The sequence below is a fragment of the Mastomys coucha genome, unplaced genomic scaffold, assembly GCF_008632895.1.
Source record: "Mastomys coucha isolate ucsf_1 unplaced genomic scaffold, UCSF_Mcou_1 pScaffold12, whole genome shotgun sequence".
Lineage (NCBI taxonomy): Eukaryota > Metazoa > Chordata > Mammalia > Rodentia > Muridae > Mastomys > Mastomys coucha.
Genome location: NW_022196894.1, coordinates 12,646,856 through 12,663,577, shown reverse-complemented (window position 1 = coordinate 12,663,577; position 16,722 = coordinate 12,646,856). Strand labels below are relative to the sequence as shown.

General features: G+C 45.3%; 1 protein-coding gene across 3 annotated transcripts; it reads left to right on the top strand.

Moving 5' to 3' along the window:
- The first annotated feature begins 1,517 nt into the window (after window positions 1–1,517).
- Mzt2b (mitotic spindle organizing protein 2B) lies at window positions 1,518–16,722 on the top strand. Of its 3 annotated transcripts, none has more exons than XM_031363188.1 (4): window positions 1,518–1,613; window positions 2,072–2,253; window positions 2,463–2,608; window positions 16,320–16,722. In XM_031363188.1, exons 2-4 carry the CDS (start codon window positions 2,081–2,083, stop codon window positions 16,475–16,477), a joined length of 477 nt encoding a protein of 158 aa, XP_031219048.1. In that variant the 5' UTR covers window positions 1,518–1,613; window positions 2,072–2,080; the 3' UTR covers window positions 16,478–16,722. The 3 variants fall into 3 exon arrangements, with proteins under 3 accessions (XP_031219048.1, XP_031219049.1, XP_031219050.1); XM_031363189.1 differs by having other exon boundaries at window positions 1,592–1,732; XM_031363190.1 differs by lacking the exon at window positions 1,518–1,613 and adding an exon at window positions 1,749–1,936.

Sequence of the window (16,722 nt, the reverse complement as noted above, 5' to 3'; positions counted from 1 at the left end):
TTCTCAATGGAGGATCTTCTTCCCAAATGACTGTATCTTGTGTTGTGTTGACAAAACACTAGCCAAGACAATGTGTGTGTGAGAGAGAGAGAAGGGGGGAATGAGTACGTTAATTGTGTGTGCATAAATGTTTGAACTTTTTAAGTGCGTATTAGTACAAGAGCCCTCAATTAAGGTCCTAAGTTTGTGCAATATAGTCCTCTGGCTTTTCCTGGAGTTGAGGCCATGTGTGATTAGGGCAGAATTGTATGAAAATGGTGGAGTGACTCATGTGAGGGTCCAATGACCCTACCTTGACCTTCTTTCTATGAATGAACACTGGCTATCATGGACCTGAGGTGATATACTCTTATAAGCAGGCAGAGCTGATATCACACGGATAACAGATGTTTGGCTAGAGAGATAATGCTGTGCTTCACTAGGGTTTGCCTTCTGTTTGTACTCTTGGGCATTTTGACCAATAGGAGCTGGATCCTGGAGCCACCAATCCTATGATAAACTGAAGAGGCAGGGAGGGCCTACATTTACATCACAGCCACACTTCTGCCAAAATCTGAGATGTTCTGGATCCTGCAAACAAGCACCTGGATGTTCCAGCCTGGGAAGCAGGTGCCAGCCTAGATGCACATCCATCCTGTAGTGTCTGCTCTCGGGGCCAGACTCATTCCCCACAGCCCACACTGGCTCTTCAGTCACCAGCAGCTTTCTGTCACCATGATCCTCACTATGGCAGATATGCCATTCAACATGGAAAGACATGTCTGCGGTGTTTAGTCCTGAGGTCTGGACCTTGGTGACTGGCCAAAGGTCCACCAAGTATGAAGACTAGCATAGCAGAACCAGGGAAGCTGTGTTCAGTATAAGAAAGAAAGGAGGAAGGCTGAGGACTGGCTAGATGCTCTAAATTCCCCCCTTCCTGGTAATGAATACTTCCCCCCCCAAAAATGAAGACTATTATCTAATATATTTTTATATTGAAAATATTTTTTCATACTCTATAATCTGATCGTGGTTTCCCTCACCTCCTCCCTGAACGTTGTCTCCACCTCAATCTCTCTCTCTCTCTCTCTCCCTTCCCCCCCTCTTTTTCTCTCTCCCCCACCCAGCAAACAGGCACTTAAAAAATTAAAACTGAAACAACAACAACAACAACAAACATACACGTGCGGACACACACATATGCAAAAGATTGGTAAAGTAAAATGGACAAACAAAACATCAGGAGACAAAATATCTCCAAGAGTGCTCCTGCACAAATTCTAAATACCCCTCCTGGTCCCCTTTCACTCTGTGTAGGCACTTTTGGACGGCTCCCCAAGTCAACTCTTTCCCGATGGCAGTGACACTTTTGATTCATGGTGACCGGCCAAATATTTGCGGTTCTCAACACACCAGCCAAGCTAATTCAAAATGACCTCTGGTCGTTCTGTATGCCTACCTATATTCAGAAATATTCGCCACTATCCAGAACACAACACGGAAATAGCGTCATCAAGCTGCGCGTCATCAAGCCACACCCCTGCCTAGTGGGAAAAACTGTTCATCGCCCGGGAAAGGCGCCGGCAGAAGCAAAAGCCAATCAAGTTTTGCGGCAGACGCTTTTGGCCACAAAGGCGCGTGCGCAGTGACGTCCGTCAGCCACTCTTCTGAGTTTAAGTATCCCGTGGGTGGGGGAGACAGGAGTGCGTGTCCGTCTCGAAGCAAAGCTGTTTAGGGACGGTCAACAGAACTGGTAATTACACGGAATCGTGAATACTCGTCATCCAATAGGCATTTACTAAGTACCCGGTATATGCCAGGCACTATTCTGGGGTCGGCTACCTAAGCCAGCAGTCTAAGTCTGATGGTCAGGCAGCGGTCAGTTTTCCACCACCCCATCCCAGCAACACTTCCCTGGGCACACTAGACGTTCAGAACAAGTCAAGCAATCGACTAGGTAAAGGCCTCTAGGGACTCTTGCCCCAGTGCTGGAGCTGTCGACTTGCGGAGACCCTGTAAGGAAACGGGTGGCCAGTAGCAGGTGCTGTGGAGTCACCTGGGTAGGCTGTGTCCAACACAGATCCCTTTTCAGGCTATACGAATGGCGGCTGCTGCTGGTGGTGCGGCTGCTGGACTCGCGGTATCCACAGGATTGGAGGCAGCAACGCTGCAGAAGCTGGCGCTTCGGCGGAAGAAGGTGCTGGGGGCCGAGGAGATGGAGCTGTACGAGCTAGCGCAGGCTGCTGGCACCGCCATCGACCCGGATGTGTTCAAGTGAGAAGGCGAGGGGTCGGTCGGGACTTGGAGCTCACACTCCCTACAGATAATGTCGGCTTCAGGACACCTCATTCCTGCATCGGCTACTCTAAAATATCCGTGTCTCTATAAGGGGTTTCAAGACGGTGACCCAGCTGGCGCGGCTCCTGGTGCATGACCACCCTGTGGCTTTCAGTGTTCACTAAGCACTGCACTTGTTTTCCCAGGATCCTGGTGGACTTGCTAAATCTGAACGTGGCTCCCATCGCCGTCTTCCAGATGCTGAAGTCCATGTGTGCTGGGCAGCGGCTGGCAAGCGAGCCCCAGGACTCGGTGTCCATATCTCTGTCTACATCCACATCAGAGACACGAGGTTAGAGGTGGGGGTGGCTGGGGTGGGGAAGGAGCAGAGAACCCCAGGCTGGCTTGTCTTCCAACTGCTCAACCTGCCTATAGGCCTCCTCCCAAGGTCTGCAGACCCATCTGCCTTCCAGGGACTTTAGTTAGCTCCTCCTTTGGGATTGTACTGTTGGATCAAAGACAGTTGCAAGCAGGCTAGGGTCCATCTGACTCCTTACTAATTCTTCATCATGCCACATTCCACAGGGACTGCAATAAACATGGCTTTGGTCTTCATCTATCTGACAATCACAGGCTCAGGGAAGTACTCAGAGAACAGGGCAGGCAACCCCTTACCTTCTCTGCCAGGCCCGGGTCTAGCTCCTGCTTCTCCGGGTTGCAGGACTGTAGCCATCTGACTGCCGTGGAACATAGAGCAGAAGTCTGACAGAAAGACTAGCCCAGTGCTCAGGTGTGAAGGGCTCCCCTGCTCTTGTGGTCATGACTGGGACCAGGTGTAAGCAGATGGTGGTGAGCAGAGTGTGTAACAGAGGGGTCTCAGGTCCTCCAGCCTACCCATCCTGTCTGTGCATCTGTTCTCTTTGGCTGGTGGAACCCTCTGAAATACAGCTTGTCCTCCCAGGCAAGTGGATGGAAATCCAGTGCTGATTCCCTGCCTGGAAGCACAGGAACAACATGGAAGGAATCCCAATCCAAGTGGGGTAAAGTGGGGTAAAGGCCTGGTGGTCAGGCCTGGGGACCCACCCATATGCACCGACCCACCCTCTTTATGATCAGTTTGTGCCTGTCTGGTCTCTATAGCCCTACTTCTGCTGAAAACAGAGGCCAGGACATCCTTTTCCTTAGGCCTGCAGCCTCTCCAGGTCTGCTCTATGGCCCTGCTCCCACCCCTCACCCTGGTTCTCTTGCTGCCTGTCTTCTCCTTTCATGGGCATTTGATTGTCTCATCTCTAGGTTTGGTGTTGATGTGTACTCTTCCACTGGAAATTGCTACTGTCCCACAAGACCAGGACAGCTTTGAACTACAATACCAGGGCATTGTAGGCCATCCCAGCCATTCAACTCAGGACCAGGACATGTTTTCTTGCTCAGTCTGTCAAAGACACAGTATTTTTAGAATATGCAATTGGGCTGGTACTCCAGGATAAGACCAACACTCCCACACTTGCTCACCTTAAAGATCCCTACCCAGGCATAGGATGTAGGTCAGAGACAAACATGAGGGATCAGGGTATGCTGTTGGGAACATGGGGACCTCAGCCTCTTCAACACTGTCCCTCAGCTGATTGCAAGCATAGCATAGGGAACAGATGCCTCCCCCTAGCCTTCTCGACAACAACATTAAGAGTGACATTTTGTGGTCATGCACATCTACTTGTAAACTGAGTTTTCTTTCATGCCTCATTTGTGGCCTGAGGTACCTCTTCAGGTATTGGAAGTATGGGTCCAGTATCAGGGTGTGTGAGTTCCCAGGGAATATCTAGTTGTTCCTCTTCCATATCCTTCCCATGTTGCTGACCTCTGTCCCAAGTGCCACCTTTAGATTGAAATGGCTGCGGAGAAGGATTGGGGGTGGACTACAGAATGAAATGAGAAATACCTAGTGAAGACAGGAACCAGAGTTGTTAGCTCTAGAGACTTTAGTCCTAGAAAGTCCTGAGGGACACTGTGAAAATGGAAGCTTAGGAGTGAAGGAAGCAGGAGTGGGGACTTGTAGCTTATAGGTTACCAAGTAAGGCATAGAGACCACTGACTTCTGTGTGTCTTAGCATCCATACACACAGCTTTGTGGCCACCATATCAACGACCAAGTATGGAATGGAGAAAGTGGCCTAACTGATCCAGCTAGAGGGATGTGATGGCCTGTAATGTCAAGTTTGTGGCCATTGAGGTTTCCCATAGCTTTCCTGGAAGAACTAGATTGGTATTGCTTCCAGGCCGTGAGTTAGATGCTGCCCAGCCCCTAGAGTCTGTAAGATGCAGCAGGACCATCTAGATTGCTGGACCCTGGCTGTCCACATGACCTTTAATGAATCACTCATGTCCAGCAGAGAACTAGGAAACAGTACTGCAGATGCTGGCCACAGTGTTCTGAAGTCATGCTGAGGAAAGCAGGGTCAGTTCAGTGCTTCCCTAATTTAGAATTAGGGAAACCTAATTCAATTAGAATTGAAAAGCTGGTCTCTCCAGAAAGTACAAGGTGAAATTTTGAGTGTAGCCCGATATCTTTCATAAGCTGGACTGTAAGTGTATGGACACTTAGATAAGTAAGTGTCTTGAGCCATAAAGGGGCAGCTGTTGTCAAGGTTGGATTTTGAAGGACTAATATGAAAATGAACACAATGTCTCATGAATATATATGGACAGATAATGAGATAATAATCAGGTTGCCCCTTGATAGCTTTAGGGATTCATCCCAAGACTACCCCTCCTCTATAAACACCCAAAATGACAAATGCTCAAGTCTTTCATATAAAGTGTCTCTCATGCATCCTTCCTTCCTCCCTCCATCCTTCCCTCCCTCCCTCCCTCCCTCCCTCCCTCCCTCCTTTCCTTCCTTCCTTCCTTCCTTTCTTCTTTCCTCCCTCCCTTCCTTCCTTCCTTCCCTCCTTCCTTTCATTTTTTTCTATGCTAAGAAGTGAACTTAAGAATTTTGTACTGTGTTCTACCCTTAAGCCCTGGTACATTAGTTTTCTACATACTAGTCATGAATAATGCCACTGAGCTACATCCCCAGACCTTTCTGATACCTCTGAGTCACAAATCTGAGAGTACAGGTACCTGGCATGTTGTAGCAATTATTTAATTCCAGGCCCAGGGTTTCTACCCCACCTTAAACCAGTTAGTTCCCAAGTGAAAGACACTCTCACAGCCTTTATATTTACAATAAGGCCCAAACAGCATAACACCCTCTCCCTCATTCCCTTCATCCCCTTTTCCTCAGAAAAGGGAGGCTCCCCATGGACACCAGCCCACTCTGGTACATCAAGTCACAGCAGGGTTAAGCACATCCTCTCCCACTGAGGCCAGACAAGGCAGCCTAGCTATGGGGAAGGAATCCAAAGACAGGCACCGAAATCTGAATTAGATGTAGCGTGTAGTTTTAAGATATGAACCATGCTGAATCCAGCCATGTACCTGCATCAGTGGTCTCACCCACCCTGATTGCCAGCCCCAAGCAGCCATCTTGCCCTGGTTTCCTTGGCCAGCTGCTGCCGAGCCGCTCCAGAAAAAAACCCCAATGCCAAGGTGGCTGTCCATCCTGGGTTTGCTTGACAGAGCTCCATTATCACCAGCCCACCACCCCATGGCCAGCTGTGGGAGTGCTCTCACCAGTCCCTGCTAAGCTGTGGTTAGCCCTTCCCTGGTTCTCGGTCCTTTGCCCAGTCTTCCTGTCCCAAAGCCTGGCCAAATTCTGCCCTGACTACGTTATTTCCCTCCTGCCCACCCGAGTCACTGCAAATGGAAAACAGTTTAATCTGTGTTTAAAGAATCTAAGTTTAAAATCAACAGATGACACAACCGCTGGGGCTGAATCTATCATCTTAAACTCATCAATTGTTCTATGTTAGAAATCTTCCGTGGCGGAGGTCCCTACCAGGTCTGATAGTTCTCAGCCTACATCCTGCCTCCTCTTGCTCCTGCCTCGCTGTACTGAAGGGGCCGTTTCTTCCTGCTGAGTCCCGTCTGCCTCCTTTTCACTTAGCAATTGGCTTCTTGTTGTCTTTATTATCCAATCAATTAATTAGGGGAAATTTTCTCTACAGTCAAGAGACAACCCCCACTCCAATTGTAAGGGGATCCCCATGAAGACCAACCTGTACATCTACTACATATGTGTAGGGGGCCTAGGTGCAGCCCTTATACGCTCTTTGGTTGTGGTTTAGTCTCAGTGAACCCCCATGGGCCCAGATTAATTTACTCTGTAGGTCTTCTTGTGATGTCCTTGACAGATTGAGAAAATACTGTTAAGAATTTGTTAGAAATATTTTCTGTGACTTTGACCTGGATTTCATCTTCCTTTATACCTGTTCTTGGTAGGTTTGGTCTTTTCATGGGGCCCCAGATGTTCTTGGTAGGTTTGGTCTTTTCATGGTGCCCCAGATGTTCTTGGAAGGTTTGGTCTTTTCATGGTATCCCAGATGTTCTTGGTAGGTTTGGTCTTTTCACGGTGCCCCAGATGTTTTGGTTGCTTTGAGCCTGAATATTTTTTGATTTAACATTTTCTTTGGCTGAGCTATTTGTTGTCTTTAAGACCTGAAATTCTCTCTTCCATGTTGAGGTTTTTGTTTGACATCCTGAGTTTTTCATTTCCAGTTTTATATCAATTTGGGTTTTCTTTAGTGATTCTGTTTCTTTGTCGTATTCTATTTTTGTGTCTTGAACTGTTTTCATTATTTTATCCAGTTGTATTTTCACTTTTTTTTCTCTTTTTTTGAGACAAAGTTTCTCTGTGGAGCCCTGGCCACCCAAGAACTCACTCTGTACACCAGGCTGGCCTCAAACTCAGAGAGATCCACATGCCTCTGCCTCCTGAGTGCTGGGATTAAAGGTGTGTGCCACCACTGGCCAGCTTTTCAAGGTCTTCATTAAGGCCTTTCTTTGTATCCTCTTTAAGGTCTTTAAATATATTCACAACTGCTGTTTTTAAATTCTTGTCTGATGCTAGGGTGCTTTTCCCAGAGCCTAACACAGCTGGGTTGCTGGTTTCTGGACATATTGCCTTGGTTGTTCATGCTTGTGTTTTTGAAGTGGGACATAGTCTGTGGAGTTACAGTGTTTGAGGTGCTTCTTAATGTATGCATCTGGTCTTGCCTTTATTGGGTGAGTGTTCCAATCTTTGGCTGCCCAATGTGAGTCCTAGCAAGATGTGGAGTCCCAGCCAAATGTGAAGGCTCTGGCTTCCCTGGTGGAGAGTGGTTCTATATCCTAGCCAAGTTTGTCGGTTAAGAAGTCCCTGGTAGAAAGCAGGTCGGTGGGGAGTGTGGTGGTTTGAATATGCTTGGCCTAGGAAGTGGCAGTATTAGGAGGTATGGCCTTGTTGGAGGAAGTGTGTCATTGTGGGGGTAGACTTTGAGATCATCCTCCTAGCTGCCTGAGGAGTCAGTCTTCTCTTGTTTGCCTTTGGAACAAGATGTAGAACTCTCAGCTCTTCTATCACCATGCATGCCTGGATCCTGCCTTGCTGATACTAGATTGAACCTCTGAACTTGTAAGCCAGCCCCAAGTAAATGTTGTCTTCGGTCATGGTGTCTCTTCACAGCAGTCAAACCCTAACTAAGGTGGAATCACAAAGGAATGGAGATGGGCTGGAAGGAAAAGCTTGAGAGGGTGGTGGGGAAGAATGTGTGGAGCCTGTGTTTAATAAAACATGGAGTCTGTAGGGGATGGATCAGACTGGAAGGAGAAGCTCCTATGGGCAGGCTGCAGCAGGATTAAGAGTAAGTCTGGAGCGGACAGGAAGGAAGATGAAGGACCTTACCTAGGTCTCAGCCTTGTGTGGCAGCTTTGAGTCCCTGGCAGAGGGAGGTTCTTCAGGGCTGGGGAGTCACAGAGGATTAGAGATGAGCTAGAAGGAAAGGCCTTCAGGGCTTGCAAGAAGAACTGAGGGGACTCTGGTTTGCCTCATGGAGGTGGGCTGGGAGGAGCTGTTTCTTTGTATTATGAGAAAAGATTGACCTTGAACTCTTTATATAGCTGAGGATGACCTTGTGACCACTTGCCTCTGTCTCTTGTCTTTTTGCTGTGATTACAGTGTGTGCCATCATGCCTGGTTTATGCATTGTTGGGAATCAAAACCAAGGCTTTGTATATGCTAGGCATGTAACTAGTGAACTTTGCCACCACCACCACCCTCTCCTTCTCTCCCCTCCCTTGCCCTCTCCTCCCCTCCCCCTTTAAAATATTTTCACTAAACTACTCTGATTAGCCTTAACCTATCTGTGTAGGACAGACAGGCCGTGACCTTGTGGTCCTTCTCCTCCAGTCTTCCTAGTCCCAGAAGTAGCTAAGATTACACCCCTCTGTCCACGCTAACCCCTGCCTCAGTCTCCAAAAAATGAGATTGTAGGCGTGTAGCACTGTACACAGCTTTTTTACAAAACCGTATAAGTCCATAATTATTTGAACCCATAGATGCAAAACCCATAGCCATAGAGGATATAGAGAGCCAATTAGACTGGATAGTTTGAGTTAATTAAAAATATTAATTTCTTAATTCTTTTCTTCTTTTTCTCCTCTTCTTCCTCCTTTTCTTCTTTCTTTCTTTCTTCCTTCCTTCCTTCCTTTCTTTCTTTCTTCCTTCCTTCCTCTCTTTCTATCTTTCTTTCTTTCTTTCTTTCTTTCTTTCTTTCTTTCTTTCTTTCTTTCTTTCTTTCTTCCTTTCTCTCTTTTTCTAAGTAAGGTCCCATGAGGTACAGGCTTTCCTAGAACTCACTATGTATCCCAGGTTGGCCTTCATCTCATAATTCTCCTGCCTCTACCTCACATGTCCTGGGATCACAGGTATATGCTACCACACCTGTCATATGATCTGTATAACATGGCTTTTAGAAAAGTGAAAATTGGGCTTGGATAGACCCATTAGCAGATATATATGTATATTCCTCTTACAGAAAACCCAACTTTGGTTCCCAGCATCCACATCAAGCAGTGTGTTGTACTTATAAACCTACCTCCAGGGGAATCTGATGCCTCTGGCCTCAACAGGCACCTGCACTCATATGAACATACCCACACACATATATGGTTATGAAAGGCAGTGCACACACAAACACACGCATGCACAGAGAGGAGTCCCTAGCACACATGAAAGAACACCTTCCTTAGAAGTAGAGGTTGACAAGAGTGCATGTGTGCATAGCCATCATTATGTCTGTCTTTGTCCCTTGGCAAGTAGGCTCTGGAAGCATTACTAAGGCCCAGAGGATAGCATAGTGACAGCACAGACCTTGGATAACTCTGTGTGTCCATGCTTCCTGGCCACCAGAGCCTGCTCACCAGCCTTGAGAACAGCTAAGCACACTGGGAGAATTGAGGTGGCTCCTACCTGGGCCTTTTGCGTCCTTGGGATGGGGAAGCCAGGGTGGTGCAGCACTTGTAGATCAGGGACTGGGCAGTTTTACCCTCTGAGCAGTTTTTATCTCTCCTTGTACAGCTAACATTAACAATACCTGCATGCCCATGTTGCTGTGAGGTCACATTCCCACCAAAAAAGGTCTCTTTGGAGGATCAACTGGAAGGGATAGGAGCAGCAAAGTACACTGTTCTTTACAAGCTGGCAGCATTCACAGCAGACAGGAATTCAGAGGACTCCAGAGGATGCTAATATAAATAGCAAGGAGGGTCTCACACCACCCTGGCCCAAAGTCTAGCTTCAGGGATGTGCCACATCAATGATGGATGACAGGCTCTTTTGACTATGGAGGTTTCACTGTGATCCGGAGTGTTACAACATGCTAAATAATCACCTCTGCTTTTATGGATATGAGGAGAACTGATTTCTGGACAGTATGAGCCAGGATATTTTTGCCTGTATTTGGTGCCGCTCCAGGGACTTTGACTAAAAGCATCCACTACCACCATTCTATCATACTACCCTAGTCCTAATGTTCCTGCCCCAAGGGACCTAGGTGGGCAAAACTGGTCCTTCCACAGTGTGGTACAGCTTGGGCCTCCCAGTACCACATCACTGCACACTATTTTCTTTGGGCCCCCTCATCTGTAGATAAAAAAAAAAAATGTTCCTACTAACAAAAGCACATGATTTCTGAAGGGTATCTGGAGCTTTTTTGTCTTGTGGTCCTAAAAATGGAACTCAGGGCTTTGTCTGTGCTAGGCAGTACTGCGCCACCGAGCTGTGTCCCTGGCTGTTCTGCGGAGTTTTTTCTAGGCATTGGAGTTAGGTTGGGTTTAACAGCATGCCGGATATAAAGATAGTCATTATCTGTTCTTCTGTTCCTCTCATCACCTCTCAGCTTCCAGAGGGAACTGCCCAGTGTTGGGATGCTCCTGAGATCTGTGCTGCAGGCTGAAGAAAACGGGTTGCAGAGTCACATCTCTAAGACCCACCTTTTCATTTCTTGAGGATAAACTATGTTTCTTACTCTGTTGGGAGACACGCATTCAGGAAGCATCTAAGCTATAGATCTCACATCCTCACCTGGTCCTGATTACTGAGGGACAGTGACCTCTCAGGCAGCACTAACATAAGGGAGTGCTTCAAGATGCTAGGGCATATCCATGCAGACAGTATACATGCCCACTGACCAGTCTGGAATCTTTATGGCAGTCATTTATATCAAAAGGAACATGTGTGACCCTCCTTGGCTTTTTGGTGTTGATGAATGACTAGTAAGCTTGCACTCCCAACATCATCCCAGCACATGTTACTGTCTGCCCTCCTCCTAAGCCCCAGGGAACCCATCACTGCATCTCTGTTGAATCAAAAAATTCAACAGAGAAAAAAAAAATCTAAGGAAGACAGGTGGAGCTGTCAGTGTTTCAAGAGTGGCATGAGAATTATCATGTTTGGTTGACTGGCAACCAACCCAGGAGACAAATAGTAAAATGGAAATGACCTCATGGGCCTTCAAATTCTTTCCTCTTCAAGAGCACAATTTATCATTGTTGTCTGTGTGACTAAGTCACAGAAGAACTGGTGTCTCAGAGTTGAACAAAGGCTAAAGTTGCCCCCAAAGTAGCAACAGGGAGGTTTCTGTGAGGAACTGCTGCAAAGAAGGCTGTGGTAAGGCCAGTCAGGGGTTAACAAGAAGCACACTTAGGGTGAGGTTGGTTGACTCAAAGGTTAGGGGACTCTACATAGTGCTAGACTATGTTCAAGTCCTTTGAAAGTGAAAAACATGTGCCATGCAGAACCTCCCAAACCTGTACATTCAGTGGAGCAAAGGAAAAGCAAAGGACCCTGGGCCACTGGCAAGTAGGGGACATGCAGTGCAAATCTTACCATAATGGCAGAGGCTGGGACTCTCCATCCATATGGGAGGATCTGATCCAAGGGCAAGCCTACTTACTCCCTGATGTGTCCTATCCCTAAGGCCCTCCTAGTTTTCCAGTCACTGTCAGAGTCTAGAAGCCACCATTTTAAATTAAAGCTGTGGCCCTAGTACATGTTCATTGTTCTGGTGGGTTTTACAAAATTAATTACTTAACTAATTAAAGCAAGAATGAACTAAGTATAAACCAAGGAACATATAAATCAGTGGCCTTCCTCTGAGGATGCTTTCATGGTTAAAGGGTTATCCTCTGTAGGAGTTCTACAGTAATCAGTAGCTGAACCCAAGGCTTAAGTGTTTCATGCTGTTTGAGGAACATGGGAAATCAACACCTTCTTTGAAACCCTCAGAAGCTGTTCTCAAGACCTCAAATGTGTATATCCTGCCTCAAATGTGTATATGTGGGGCCTGATTTATGAAGGTGTGATGACGACTCAAGTAGTGGTGAGTGCATCCTGCCATCTGTTTATGGGAAGATCACAACTCTCCAGTGCAGACTATCTTGGTTAGCCTTTCCTAAATGGCCTCGTAATGGGTCACTAAGAGTGATAGTGAGAGGAACCATTCCCATTTCCACTCTTTGATTCCTGGAACTGTCGATCCTGACTGTGGCAGAAGCAATATCCTATATTAGATGCTCAGTCAAAGCATATCCCACCTTCTGGAGAAGCTAGCCTAGCCCTCCAGACTACTGCCACTAATAGGTGCGGTGATTGTGTCATTCCACCCTCTGTCAAGCCAGCTGCTTTGTGGGATGTGGAGACCATGGTATGACCATTGATTCATGAATGTGGGTCCACTGTCAGACTTCTCTGGCTGAAAACAAGTTAATCACAATCAGTGTCAATTCTGAACCAGTATCTAACAGACCCCACAAAGTCTAATTATTTCTTTATGTACATTGTACAATTATATTTTAATAATTATATATACTTATGAATATATTTATAGATTATAAAATATATAATTATATTACTATAGTTATATGAATCATATATTGTAATTTATAATGATGTTATCATTTATAAATATATGTAATTCATAAATATATATATAATATAATAATTATAAAGGCCTTGGGTACCTCTGGTGAAAGACTAACAGTGTCACTCTTAGGTATTTTAGCAGTACTTTCTTAGAGGGACACTCTTAGGTATTTTAGCAGTGCTTTCTTAGAGGGACCTGGTCTTCCCTTCATTCAGAGACTTCTTGATCTGCAGACTGGCTCATTTAGAAATTATCTTCGGGGCTGAGACTCTGTGTGCCTATAATCTATTGTAGCCTTTCTTTAATTTTTTTTTTCTTATACAAGTCAAACCAAATGCAATAGGCTTTGTATCTTGTTCATTCCTGGAAACACCACTCCCTGGGTCAAGCATATACAAACCATCATATTCCACTCCCTGGCCCCCATAGGCCAACCTGAGCGTAGAGTACTACAGAGGGCAGAGCTGGAGAAGTGATGCCAGCCCTTTGGATGAGCCCAGAAGATCATATGAAACAAGAGCGCAGACATTGACACAAGAAGCTGTAACACTGAAGCTGCTATGAAGACCCTCTTCTCTTCCTCCCGAGTCCCTCCCACTCTCTACTGCCCTTGGTTATTTTGTTCCCCCTTCTAAGTAAGACTGAGGCATCCATTCTTTGGTCTTCCTTCCTCTTGAGCTTCATGTGGTCCATGAGTTGTATCAGGGGTATTCCATGCTCTTTGCCTTATATGTACTTATCAGTGAGTACATACCAAGTGTGTTCTTTTGTGACTGAGTTACCTCAAGGATGATATTTTCTAGATCCATCCATTTGCCTGTGAATTTCATGAAGTCATTGTTTTTAATAGCTGAGTAGTATTCCATTGTGTAAATGTACTACCTTTTCAGTATCCATTCTTCTGTTGGGGGACACCTGGGTTGTTTCCAGCTTCTGGCTATTATAAATAAGGCTGCCATTAACATAGTGGAGCATGTGTCCTTATTACATGTTGGAGCATCTTCTGGGTATATGCCCAGGAGTGGTATAGCTGTGTTTGAGACTTTTCCCCATTTTCTCTTCTATTAGATTCAGTGTATCTGGTTTTGTGTGGAGGTTCTTGATCCACTTGCACTTGAGCTTTGTACAGGGAGATAAGAATGGATCAATTTGCATTCTTCTACATATTGACCACCAGTTGAACCAGCACCATTTGTTGAAAATGCTGTCTTTTTTCCGTTGGATAGTTTTAGTTTCTTTGTCAAAGATCAAGTGACCATACGCTTGTGGGTTTATTTCTAGGTCTTTAATTCTACTCCATTGATTAACATGTCTGTCACTGTATCAATACCATACAGTTTTTATCACTATTTTTCTGTAGTACAGCTTGAGGTCAGACGTGGTGAATCCCTGAGATGTTTTATTGTTGAGAATAGTTTTCACTGTCCTAGGTTTTTTTGTTGTTCCAAATGAATTTGAGAATCACTCTTTCTATTGCTGTGAAGAATTGATTTGGAATTTTGATGAGGATTGCGTTGACTCTGTGGATTGCTTTCAGCAAGATGTCCGTTTTTACTAAATTAACCCTGCCAATCCATGAGCATGGGAGATCTTTCCATCTTCTGAGGTCTTCTCCGATTTCTTTCTTCAGAGACCTGAAGTTCTTTTTGTACAAATCTTTCGCTTGTTTGGTTAGGGTCACACGAACATATTTTATATTATTTGTGACTATTGTGAAGGGTATTGTTTCCCTAATTTCTTTCTCGGCCTGGTTATCCTTTGAGTAGAGTAAAGCTACTGATTTGTTTGAGTTAATTTTATATCCGGCACCACTAAAGAACATGCCTTCTGGGCCTCCCCAGTGTGAAGAATTTGGCTCACACAGTGTATCCCCTCTAATTTCTCTGAGGTTTAAAATCCCTTCATCAGCACCTTGCCAAGGGATATAAGGCTCCATTTCAGTAGGCCATCTTTTCACAAATGCTTTAGCCAACCAATTAAACCAACTTTGATACTGTTTTTAAACTGTGGGAAGTTTTGTGCTAAACCTCTATTCTCCTCTGAGTGGGCCCATGTCAAAAAAAAATCAGTCTAATCAAGTTTTAGGTTTCTTCTACTATTAATTTCCATCCTTAAAATCTATCCCTACATATAGCCCCAAACTGCTAGAATGAATCATCAGACTTATTAAGCCATGTAGTAGTGTAACACACCTCCTTAGTGATTACACTTTCTATGGCCCCTCTAGGAACCTGCTTAGCCTTGAATCTGGTTCTAAGTACCCAGGCAACTATGGGTGGGCCCTGGGGACATTGGTATTGTGTTGCCTGGCTTCCCTTTTAGGGAAGGTCATTGCTGATTCTTTGAATTCTTTGAATTTGAGTAGTGAAGACAACCACACTGCAGGGGTTGGGATGAGGGTGCAGCCTCTGGTAAGGGTGGAGACAATACTTCCTGGGATAGATAAACCATTCAAAACTGAAGGTTCAAAGTTCTCAGCCTTAGTAGGATCCTCCCACATCTGCATCCCAAGATACAGATTCCCATCCCTTACAGATCAGTGAGTGCACATTAACTTCAACACCCTCTGACATGCGAATTGGATTGTTTTGTAACTCAACAAGTCTTATAATGAGGGCATCAGTTTGATTCTCTGCAAATTGAACTCTATGGCTGCTGAAAAGAGGATTTCCTTCCAGGGCCCACTTAGAAACTTTTAAACTTTGTCAATTTATCCAGAGATGCTAAAGACAACAGGCCAGCATCATTATTTTCTTTATTTTTCCCACATTGTCAAAAATTTTATGTGTAGAGTTTCTACACTTTAGTGTCCACTTACACTCGTTCTGTACAATAGGTAAGTCAGGATAATCAGATATGTTTATCTTGAAAAGTTGTTTAAATAGTTCTTGTCATGGAACTTTGGCGTTCTCCATGCTACTGGAAGAGCATTCAATAACTGTAGCTATGGTGACTTGGAAAACCTGTGCCAGATACTTAAGAGGTTCATCCTTAAAGTTCTATTTCTCTGTAGCCACCCCTGGTGTTCTAGTGATAGTCTTCATTAGTCAGGGTTCTTTAAAGGAACTAAACTGATGAAATGAAAACATGTATTAAAATTATATATATATGTGTATATATACACACACAGACACACACACACACAGACACACATACATACTATATATTCAAAAGAGATTCATCAGAGGAGCTTACAAGCTGAAGTCAGTGATACAGTCCCACAGAAAGTCTAAGAATCAAGTAGTTTTTTCAGTTTACAAGATTCAGTGTCAGCATTCTGAACCTGCTGCTGGAGTCCCCAGGGATTCTTTCAGAACTCCTCACCTTGAGTCTGTGTTGCAATTCCAAAGAAGGAGATTCTAACACTAGCAAAGAAATGCTTCAGCAGCAGGATAGACGTACCTGGGAAAATGAGAACAGGCAAAAAGCAAAAGCATCCTTCTTCCCTGTCCTTTCACGTGGGCTGCCGACAGGTGTGGCCCAGGGTCAGTGCTGGCGCTCCCACATCAAGTCATCCAGTTAGGAAAACCCCTTACCAAGGGGTTTCCTTTTAGTTGATTCCAGATGTAGTCAAGTTAACAACCAACATTACTAATCACATATCTGCAGCTGAAACAGGCTGTAAACAGCAGAGAGGTGGACATATTTCCTGGGAAACAAAATGATGAATGTACTGCAGCTGGAGTCTGCCCCAGCCCTAATTATTGGGTTCTATCTTTTCAGGGAGAAACCGAGGTGGCCCCATTCTAGGCAATGTGACTATAGCAGCAGAACGTGGAAGCCGTGAAAGACCCATCCAGAGGATGCCACGCCAGCCCAGTGCTACCCGGCTGCCCAAGGTGGGAGGACCTGGAAAAAGTAACTCCCGAAGCAGCCCATAGGCTGGGACAGAAACTGCACTTGACACCCGGTCCTCAAGGCAGACAGTGTCCACCTCTTCACTTCCTTAAACCCTTCTGAGGAGCTGAGCATCTGTAGCTTTTTGATACTGTTAAAAGATTTAGATTTAGAATGAGTTCTATGTGGAGTCCTGGTTTTGTTACAGCCAAACTAATTGGTACACATAACAGTGATTTTTGTCTTTTTGGGTCTTATTTGGAGTTTAATAAAATATGTATATAGATGA

What these genes read in the sequence shown, in the direction of transcription:
- Mzt2b (XM_031363188.1), top strand. Translation starts at nt 2,081, where the DNA reads ATGGCGGCTGCTGCTGGTGGTGCGGCTGCTGGACTCGCGGTATCCACA. An exon ending in ATCGACCCGGATGTGTTCAA is followed by an intron (nt 2,254 to 2,462) that starts GTGAGAAGGCGA and finishes TTGTTTTCCCAG; the next exon opens with GATCCTGGTGGACTTGCTAA. An exon ending in ATCCACATCAGAGACACGAG is followed by an intron (nt 2,609 to 16,319) that starts GTTAGAGGTGGG and finishes CTATCTTTTCAG; the next exon opens with GGAGAAACCGAGGTGGCCCC.